Source organism: Vigna unguiculata, chromosome 7, assembly GCF_004118075.2.
Source record: "Vigna unguiculata cultivar IT97K-499-35 chromosome 7, ASM411807v1, whole genome shotgun sequence".
In the NCBI taxonomy this organism is placed as follows: domain Eukaryota; kingdom Viridiplantae; phylum Streptophyta; class Magnoliopsida; order Fabales; family Fabaceae; genus Vigna; species Vigna unguiculata.
Genome location: NC_040285.1, coordinates 119,060 through 129,528, shown reverse-complemented (window position 1 = coordinate 129,528; position 10,469 = coordinate 119,060). Strand labels below are relative to the sequence as shown.

Below are 10,469 nucleotides of genomic sequence, written 5' to 3'. Positions count from 1 at the left end.
TAATCATTAATCATATTTTATTTGTTCACTAACTGCTCATTATAAAATATATTTCTGAATATGTTTCTAAAAGTTGAATTTACACAATTTTAACACATGTGCCTATGACCAAATACTCATGAAAGTATGTTGTTTTTTTGTTGATGATAGTTCACCGAAAATAAATAACAACTTTGATGGAAGTAGTGGTAAGTGGTATCTAGTGGTACCCACGTTAAACATCTTCATATATATCATATTCTTCAAGTGATTTATTATAACCTATATTATTACTGTATAAAAGAGAAATATTTAAAGATAAAAAGTAAAAATACATTTAAAATTTTTAAATTTAAATATTTGATAATGAAATAGTAATAAATAGTTGGTGAAAATTAAGGGGAATAGGCAAAATAAATAAAATATGTTGACACCATTGTTTCCAACACGTTTCTAGCAGAGGGTAATAAATAGTCTGGTCCTCATTTTTATTATAACAAATAGTTGGCGACATTTTTAATCCTTCATGGCTCTATCCATTACTTGTGATTCACTTGCCCCGTGTTTACAGTACTTGTTGAACCACACCCCAATGTTAAGAAAAGATTCCAAGTCAGATTGTGGCCTGCAAAAATATAACATAAAATAAGTTAAAATCAAGAGTGATTCTCTCATTCTAGTGGTAGCCTTTCTCTACCTTTTGAGTGCATGAACATCATTTTGAAACATAATGATTTTGACATCTACTCCTTTCTCCTTCAAAGCCCGAGCATACTGCACATTTAAACAGTTGAAGTTTTACTGTCAATAGCACCAATAAAGATGGCAATTCCTGACTGTAACTATCTAAAAGCTCCTAAGTACTTACTTGCAACCCATCATAAATTGGAACACGAACATCGTGGGCACCTAATAGGAATAGTGTTGGTGCTTTTACCTGCAGAACTCATCAAAATACAAACATATAATTCCAGAATTCAACTGTATCCAGTAGGAGTTTTAAGGTGACAATCTCAGCATGTATCTTAAGATGAAAAAAAAAAAAAAAACTACCTTTAAGAGGTCAATCTGTCCATGTAAATACTATATAAACTACTTCATATATAGAATCAATAGAAAGGACACAAAGGAAAAAAGGAGATGGAAGTTAAGCTTCATTTGCAAGTGAAAAACAATATGGTCCACTCAATTTGCTCAAAAGATTAACAACGGTTGCAAGGATTATCATCGGTAACAGAAGTAATGAGATGTCTATGCCTCTACATTCTTATACTGCAATGAGCAAAGGGTTTTTTATGGTTTTCTTTTTAATGATCAAGGTAGATTTCATTTTTCAATATGATTTTGTTAAGAGCTCTTATACATACCAGCAAAATTCAATCTACAAGAGTTTATTCAGCTCAATTTACATACCTTGGAAACGTGTGAAAGGGGAGACTTGTTATAAAGGAGAGTCAAATCATCTGCAGAAGGTGGTTCAGTAAAGCAATTTCTGGCAGTGGTTCCACAAGCTTCTACATAGCACCAATCAGGGATATCTGTTGTTCCAATCATCATTGCAAGGTTACAAACAGGATTGATTGCAGCCGCTGCTACAAACTTGTCTGGTGCCTGCAGCAAATGCAGAGTTTGTATGTTACAGCAAATTGATGATGCAACATGTGAGATAAAAACATCTATGAAGTGAGTTATTGCACCTGGCCAATCAACTGGGTTGTCAGAAAACCACCATGTGAAATGCCCATTACTGTAATCTTAGATGGACCAGCAAGACCCAAGTTGATGACATGATCTATGGCAGAGAGAACATCATTGACATCCTATATATGAAAAACTAAAATTAAGTTCCGACCCAGAAAATCTAGTGTATATATATATAGCTAGACTAGCTTATAAATTAAAGCTTTGCTTCTATGGCATAATCTAATCAAAGTATATAGAAAATAATAAATACCTGAGACCCAACATTCCCTGGAAGAGATTGCAATGCTTCCTCACCGAATCCTAATGAACCTCTGAGAAATAATAACATATATGAAACCTCAAAATGGACGATTAAAAACAGTCTTTATCCATGCTTTGACATTTAAAGGTTCTTTAAGCTCTACTAGTTCATAATGAGTTTCTTATGGGTATCCACATTTATTTCCCATTCCAGTATCATATTGAGTATATTTTACTTTACGGAAAGCTATTTAAATTTCATATATGCTAACATTCTCATTTAAACTCTATAAACTTATTCAGCAAAGAGTCGTGTTCTTTATTTTCTCTGGTATTCTAGTTTTTTCCTACTGTAAACTTGCTTCCTTTTCTAAGGATTCAAATGATAGGTTCTACAACCAAAAAAGAAATCTAAAAATATTTCAGGAATCAATTGAAAGAGTCAAAAATTGGCATAACAATAGTTTTTGGCCCAAAGACTTGTATCTGTTTGAGGTCAGGCCATTCATCTCTCTTGGCATAACAATACTGAATCAAACTAATGCTTGGAAGTTCAAGAATATGTTGGCTACCTGTAATTTACAATCAGCAAGCTGTATCCAACTGTAGATAGAAAAGCCAAATACTTAGAAAAGTATGACAAAGAGACGTCTTGGGGCCCTCCATGAAGGATCACAATTAACGGATCAACTTCAATCTTGCTATTGGTTTTAGAAGACACAAATATAGCTTCAAAAGGTTTTGTAGCACCTGAAATTAAAATTAAAATAGATAGATATTAGAGTCAATTGACTGGTTAATAAATTTGAAGAAGATTTATTAATAGGGCGTAATTAATAAGTGTGTTTCTGAAGTACTATATCACCAAATAAGTGGTTGTATTGTATAAGACAATCTTGATCAATTTATCAAATCAAATACTTTCAATAGTCACATAACACAAAGTTCTTTTATGCTTTCTGTTAAATGGTTATCATAGCTCCCTTATAGTGAACATATAAACTATCTTCATTTCTAATTTCCTGTTTCTTCTTGTTTCTTTGTCAATAAAATCAAGATTTTATGCAAGATATAAGACATAGTATTATCTTCAATGCACCAATCAAAAGCTAGCTTTTGTTCATTTTCTTTTTTGGGAGAGGACATGGTGGGGACAGTGCATGTTGGGGAGAGTGGGGGGAACAATCAGAGTATGATTTTCAATAGTGAATTTAGTCCTATATGTATAAATTTTCATCACATGAATCAGGTTAATTCTCCTCATTATTGACGAGAAGTATGATTGAATTTCATATGATTCAATAGGATACCTTATCAATTGGATTCTGAGAAAATACAGATGCAAATGAAAGCATATCTGAAATTTCATTAAGTCATTCAACTTAGCACTGAATATCTACGCCTAAGAAACCAGAATAACTAGAAAACCTTTTGTTTGACCATCATGAGCGTCCTTGACTGAGATCCTCAGTATACTAGACTGGAGAGAGGACAGCATAGATCTAACCTGCAGCCAAAATCCTATGATTCACTTCTAAATAGAATGAAATATGTTTGGAACAATGACTTATGATAATATCTGACAAGAAAATAGAACAAACCTTGTCAGAGCATCTGAATATGGGACAAGATATATTTGACCAACTCCATGTAGTATTGTTTGTCTCCTTCTCAATGGCCTTTCCATACTTTATTTGAGCAACATCAACCGGACTGCTGGAAACTGAAAAAGGATCGACAAAGAAAAAGGATAAAACATATTCCTCCACTTCAAAAGTCCCAGGAATTGACAAATTGAGCAGTTGTTTTTACTGGCAACAATATTGTTCCCATCCAATGTAAGAAGATTCCACGAGAAATTTGGATCTGCTGGGCTGATATGTACTATCTCCCCACTATAATGTGATGAAAAAAGAGTTGATAACAAAGAATAGACAACCTTTGATAAATGGAACAAAAAACATTCCTGTTGTTATTTACTTACCTCAGCACATTCACTGAGAGCAGAACTTCACTGCTGTGCCAGATGGATGAAATAATCACTGTGCAGTTGTCAGATAACCAAGGATTACTATGAATAGTGGTACAATAAAGCCCAGGAAAGCAACCGTCTTCAGCGCACATCACAACAGGAATCTCCAAAATCGATTAAAAAGACCTGAGTTATTAACTGAAAACAATATGCACTAATTGACCTATGTTTAGATCTCACTAAGAGAAGGGGTAGGATGAAGAAGAAAAAAGAATCTTATTTATAGTATCAATCAAGTATCATATCATGATTTGTTTTGTAAAATAGCAAGGATCCTCAATACTAGCATAAGCAATCTGAAAATCACAAATGAAAAACTACATGGCCTATGTGTATCTAACAACTTGGACTTGAATCCAGTGTATTTAATAAATGAACTAGATGAGAAAGAAAAAACAGGTTCACTCTAAGTTATTAAAGAATGCAGTTAAACCAAATACATTAAAATCAAACTGGCCATATAGGAACAGCTTACGATGTCATAAATTTTGGAAGATTGGAAAGGTTTTCCATTAGTTGGCCAATCGATTCTGTGAAGTGAATTTGTAGCATTATGCACACGAGAGTCCACAGCACTTCTTGCAGATAAAAACACAAGAAATTTTCCATCTGGACTGGTGAAAAATTCATGAATAACGGTCAGAATTTTAAGGACACAACTCATGTACTAATATTTGTACTAATATTTCTCAACAAGTAATATAGTTTCATGAGCTAATATTTGATTAACTCGAGACAAGTCACTTTGTTCATATAAAATATTAGAAAATAATGACCACGGGAAAGTAAGAAGAGACAGTGTTATAAGAAAGGAATAGAAAAACATAAATTTAATGCAGATCCAAGAAACCTATCCTTTGGCTACAACCACCATCCACCAGATACAAGAATTTCAAGCCTTACTGCCACAATCTGTTGACTTGACATGATTTGAGATAGCAATAACTTGATCCTTCTTCTAGTCATCTTCATCTTTTGAAATGTTTCCATTTTCTTGTGAACAAAATCACAGTTATATACACCAAAAACTTCACGGAAAAATGTTTTCCACCCTCAATATTTTGAAACAAATGGAGATTAATTAATACGTGCACAACCAAAACCTAATAACTATTGGATAAAAAGTCTTAAAACATGTGATTCAACCAGTGACCAGCCTACCTGAACCGTGGAAAGAATGCACTGCTTATAGTTTGAGTAAGGTTCAGCGCATGAAATTCTTCAGTTGACCTACATGTAAAACATTGTTTTCATAATTCAATTCAGAAATAACCAACTTTGCAATAAGTAATTATATTCAAATAGAGTCCCAAAACAATAAGAGTTGATAAGGTCTTACTAATGCGACTTACTGGAGCACTGTTTCATTAGATTTTGACTCATGATGCAGTGCTCTTAGTCTAACAGCATATAATGCACAAGGTCTGTTGGAGCAATACTTCATGCCAAGCTTTCTTGGCTTGGATGACCACCCAACAAAAACAAGGTATTGTTCTGAGCCTTCACTAAATGGAGCCCACACAACTTGGCCAATACTCAAAGATTTGTCAATTCCTTTGACTTCTTGGACCTCTCCACTGTAAAATACAAACCAAACTAACATTCCTATATAAGAAGCATATCAAAATATAATCCCTCATTGAAATGAATTATGAAAAACCTGTTGATGTCGATAACAAATAGTGCAGGCTGTCTCTTTCCAGCATATGTTTCTCCCCAGTCCTCCTCCCAGTCCCCTTGACATTTCCAATAACCTGAATCCTTATCTGCACAACCACCTATCTTGTAACCCCCCAAACCATTAAATGTGGGCTTTGCAGGAGAGGGCCCTTCTGCTACATATGCTATACATGTTTCATTTATGTTCCACGAGACACCCTCAAACCTAAACCATATAAAATAGGAAAAACCAATGTCATTGCATGGCATGAAGGATCTACATTACTGTAGTAATAGTTTAATGAGCTAAAAATAATAACATTTTAACATTGAATAATGCCAAACTATGCTGTGCAGATACAGGTACAAGTATTGAATACAATATTATATACACACATATAGGAATTAGACTGTAAAGATTCAATATAAAGAGAGTCACATAATACATGTATTGATATCCGGTGCATATGGTTACACAACTAATTTTGAAGTAACCAAGCATCAAAGGCACAAAAAGACATGAATAACACATCACTTACCATCCATCATTGTATACTGAGCCATGCAGTGATTGAGGAATGTGAAACTCCTTCTCCATTCGAGAAGCGCTCCAAATCTGAAAGCAACAAGGAGCTTCATTCTCTGAATTTCGAATCACTAAGAGCTTTGAGCCAGACGGTGATGGAACAATCATAGACACGCCAGAAATCTCTATTGGAAACGGAGCCCACAGAAACTTCACAGAACTGTCCATTTCTTTTAGAATGTTACAGGACATGATGGATGTCCTCCTCGTGTTTGTTAAAAGATCTGGTTGGGAAACTGCAAACATTCCTTGCAAGTGCAACCCTGGAGCTATAGACAAAAGGGTAAAATATCAATTTTGCTAGCAATGCAATGGAACTATCACAGATCAATGAAATAAATGAACTATGTTTCGATAAACTTCTCAACAATAATTAATGGAGAAGAAAACAATAAGAATGCAAAATGAAATAAATTCTTCTCCTGAGAGCTTAAATTAGCTAATGCATGAATTGCTTCACAAAAAGCTCTCTCATTAAGTTTCTTCATCTAATTTTAACTTATGTGAGTTATTTCTAGTTTTCTCCTTTTAGTCTAATTGAAAAGTTCATTGTTTTTCAAAGAAGGCAACAAATGAGACTTACAGCTAAAAAACCATGCCTTGTCAATGTTGGGAATACTGGTGAACTCTTGAAGTAAGTTGGAAAAGTGAGCATAGTCATCCTCAGCTTCCTTATGCATTTCCAAGCCTGAAACAAAAGCACCAAAGATCATTGCAATTAGCTTGCTAGTTGCTTTATAAAGGATAAATACAGTTTTGTTTCTTTAATGATGCAGATTAGCCTACAGGGGAATCAACACCTTGGTGCATAAAAGATGAGAAATAATATAGTGAAGAACATGAATGAACAGTGCAGTGGCATTAGTTAGTGAAGAATAAAAGGGTGGCAATTGGTAAGAGATACAGGGAAGGGGAAAAGTTTCCTTTTTTATACAGAGAATGAAAAAAATACATTGGAAGATGAGCTGATGCTAAAAGGAAGTTAATGAATACTGCAGGATTCAGTATTGAAGAAGTTAGTGAGGAGAGAGTATGTAATGGTACCTTTGATTGGTGTGAACTGTGTGAATGAGTGGAGTACTAAATGCAATCAAGGAAAACGGAACTGTGTTTAAGTTTGATGGAAAGAGAGAAACACAGGTTTTTGTAGTGTCTTGTTTGACTCTGAACACAGAGAGAGAGAGAGAGACAGAGAGAGAGGGTGGTGAAATTAAGAATAGTGAAAATATGTTTTTTCTGAAGGTGGAGAGTTTTTTTATTCATCCAAAAAAACTTATTTATTATACTTTGATATTTGTAATTTACTAAATATCTTTTTCTTGGTACAGCCTTGTCATTGTCTTGTACAGATACTTTTCTTAAAGTGTTATTAACATCAGTGCTCAAGTTGATTTTAATAATTTATTTTTCTTTAACTTTGCATACAGTACAGGAATATTTAAAAAAAAAATGTTGGAGAGCCCTTTAGAATTTCTTTTCCAAAGTAAACTTGTTTCCAATTCATGAAAGAAAACCGTTTCTCACTCATACACCAATTCTGAAGTGCTTGCTTAACAATTTCCCATGTCAATCCCTGTATAATTAATTTGAAATATATTTATAAATTATTAAATTATAATGAAAATGCTATAACCTAATGAAATAAACTTTAGTATTATTAATTAAAATAAACTTATTTCATTTTTTCTATAAGATTAGATTTTTTTTCCTAAATAATATTGATTTGGAAAATAATTATACATATAGACTCAGTGCCAATTTAACTACACAGTTAGATATGAAAATAATAATTTAAAATATGCAAAATAAAATAACAAGAGAAAAATTATGTATACAAGGGAAAGAAAATGGAAAATTAATACTAATTTTATTACTAATTAAAAGAAATAAATATTAGAATACACAAACATAAATCATCATGTACATTAGGCTAGTATTTAAGGTCTTTCTATCAAAAGAAGAATAACATAAAAAAAGTACTGTTAATAACTATTTTGAAGTTATATTAAATAATTATCTCTTTCTTGTCCCAAAACAGTTATAGTATAACAAAGTTGATAAGATAATTGAATATAAAATCTGTAGTGTTGTTGTGTGGAGCATGTTATATAGGATGAGATAGATAGATAGACACAGAAGAAAGAAAAAGCAGAGATGGCAGTGTGTTCCTCACTCTCACTTCTTCCTCCCATCCCTTCTCAACCCAAAACATTCTCGTATTCTCAAACACCACTCACCAAGATCTTCACCAACGGTAACACCCCAACAAGGTTGTTCTTGTTGAAAGCTGGTTTCAATGAGATAGAGCCTGACCTCAATGAAGATCCTAGAGACGTATATGCCACAAATGGAATTGATGCTGTATATCTTCTCAACCATTCTTCTGCTTTCTTCTCTTTTCTTCTACCCTTTTGCTTCCATCATCACTTTCACTTCTTTCATGCCAATTTCAGGATGATTTTGAGTATGGAATTTATGATGGTCACCACACTTACTATGAAGGAGAAGAACAGAAACGTCTGTGTTTTTCTTTCTTACTTCAACTTTCTTTTCACTCTTTTTCATCACTGTCATTCTTTTTTATCTTGCTCTGTACCATGAACAAAAAGATTAAAATGAATGATGTAGAAATTTGTAAGAGAATTATGGGGTTCATTCCCTTGACATCAGAGCATCATCATATACTTGATGAATCCATAAAATACCGATATGGAATAGAAAACCAGATAATAAAATTCACCGAATAAAAATGGTTAAGTGCCTAAATGTATAATTCAGACATGATTTTAACATGTAGGTTGGTACTTTATTCTATATCTGTAAAGTTTGATGTCAGGTTTGTCTAAGTGCATACTTTTCTGATGACAAAGTTGATGGTGAATATTCATTTCAGGAACATTTTGGGGTTCAATTATGGAAGAGATAGCAGCAGCAGAACCCCCCACAGGATTCCAGGGTGTGTTTTTGATTATCATTCACAACATTTTCAATATATATAATGGTCTTTTTTATCTTATTATCATTCATTTTATGCAGGGCTTATGTCATGGCTCTTTCCACCAGCCATTGCTCTTGGAGTGTACTTCAATGTTCCGGTAACAGAATGTGCATTTGCATTGTTAGTTTTGTATAACTTTGTGATTAACAAGTTTCAATTTTTCAGGGGGAGTACTTGTACATTGCAGCAGGCGTATTTGTAATCGTATTTTGCATTATTGAGATGGATAAACCTGATAAACCCCACCACTTTGAACCTCACATATACAATATGGAAAGAGGAGCTCGAGACAAGTTGATAAATGACTATAATACCATGAACATATGGGAGTTCAATGAAAAATATGGTGACCTGTGGGATACTACTATTCAGAAGGACGACATAACCAAGAGATAATTGTATATATTTCATCACTTATAATGACGATTGATTCCAAATATAGCCATTTCAATTTCATATTCTATTTTCACTTTTTACTTTTCCCATTTTTCTGTTTCAAGAGGTGTATGTCCTTTTTTTTTTTTCTTTTTACCTTCTTATTTGTAAACAGAAACTTAAGTTCTATTTTACTCATACATAGACCATTATAAATGTTCCAAGGTAACAACACGCAAGTCAAAAGTTTTATGATGACTTCTGGTATGCTATGGTGTCATGGCATCTTCTGGTGATGGCTTGACTTCTAATATTTGCCAACAAAGTCTAATATCTATCGGTTAGCTTTGTAATCTTTAAAGAAAATGGAAGCTTATCAGATATTTATGCTATAATCTAGAACATCTGTTACATTAGAAACGAAAAATCTGCAGTCAGAGAGCACAACGCTTTTTGCAGAGATTAACCTGAGCAAGTGTTTTGAGACATTATAAATAGAGATTAACCTAGAAGATGAAAAATAATTTCTAAAACCTTGATGTGCTGTAGATAATGCAGTTCATTTGACTCGAACCTTCATTGATTCTTTGGCCAGCTTTTATAATTCCAACCAATAATGTGCTTTTCCATATTATATAAATAACTTAAATTATTAAGATAAAACTCTAAGTTTGAATAGAAAAATAATACCATGTTCAGTGGAAGAATAAAAGTTCAGTGGATGCCATCAGTAAAGTTTGGTATAACATATTCTATAGTAAAGATTGTTCTACTGTGTTAAGTATTGATTTTTCTAATCACCATTTTTATGCATTATTTCTTTTACTGCTGAAATACACTGCATTCCATTTCCAATCCTTATCTCTTATTGTCAACTTGTGAAGGTCACTTTGGAA

General features: G+C 33.2%; 2 protein-coding genes across 3 annotated transcripts; one reads left to right on the top strand and one right to left on the bottom strand.

Annotated features, from left to right (window-relative positions):
* Positions 1-346: 346 nt before the first annotated feature.
* Positions 347-7,429, bottom strand: LOC114189573 (acylamino-acid-releasing enzyme-like). Of its 2 annotated transcripts, none has more exons than XM_028078179.1 (18): positions 7,245-7,429; positions 6,784-6,888; positions 6,154-6,469; positions 5,616-5,840; positions 5,308-5,532; positions 5,117-5,185; positions 4,431-4,569; positions 3,908-4,059; positions 3,736-3,818; positions 3,525-3,646; positions 3,352-3,430; positions 2,496-2,673; positions 1,934-1,994; positions 1,677-1,799; positions 1,393-1,590; positions 848-916; positions 677-753; positions 347-604 (listed from the first exon to the last, which is right to left on the bottom strand). In XM_028078179.1, exons 2-18 carry the CDS (start codon positions 6,878-6,880, stop codon positions 496-498), a joined length of 2,322 nt encoding a protein of 773 aa, XP_027933980.1. In that variant the 5' UTR covers positions 6,881-6,888; positions 7,245-7,429; the 3' UTR covers positions 347-495. The 2 variants fall into 2 exon arrangements, with proteins under 2 accessions (XP_027933980.1, XP_027933979.1); XM_028078178.1 differs by lacking the exon at positions 7,245-7,429 and adding an exon at positions 7,001-7,071.
* An 866-nt stretch (positions 7,430-8,295) lies between these two features.
* On the top strand, positions 8,296-9,670 carry LOC114190707 (photosynthetic NDH subunit of subcomplex B 5, chloroplastic). Its single transcript, XM_028079688.1, has 5 exons — positions 8,296-8,561; positions 8,654-8,717; positions 9,094-9,156; positions 9,237-9,295; positions 9,364-9,670. Exons 1-5 carry the CDS (start codon positions 8,355-8,357, stop codon positions 9,592-9,594), a joined length of 624 nt encoding a protein of 207 aa, XP_027935489.1. The 5' UTR covers positions 8,296-8,354; the 3' UTR covers positions 9,595-9,670.
* Positions 9,671-10,469: the final 799 nt, after the last annotated feature.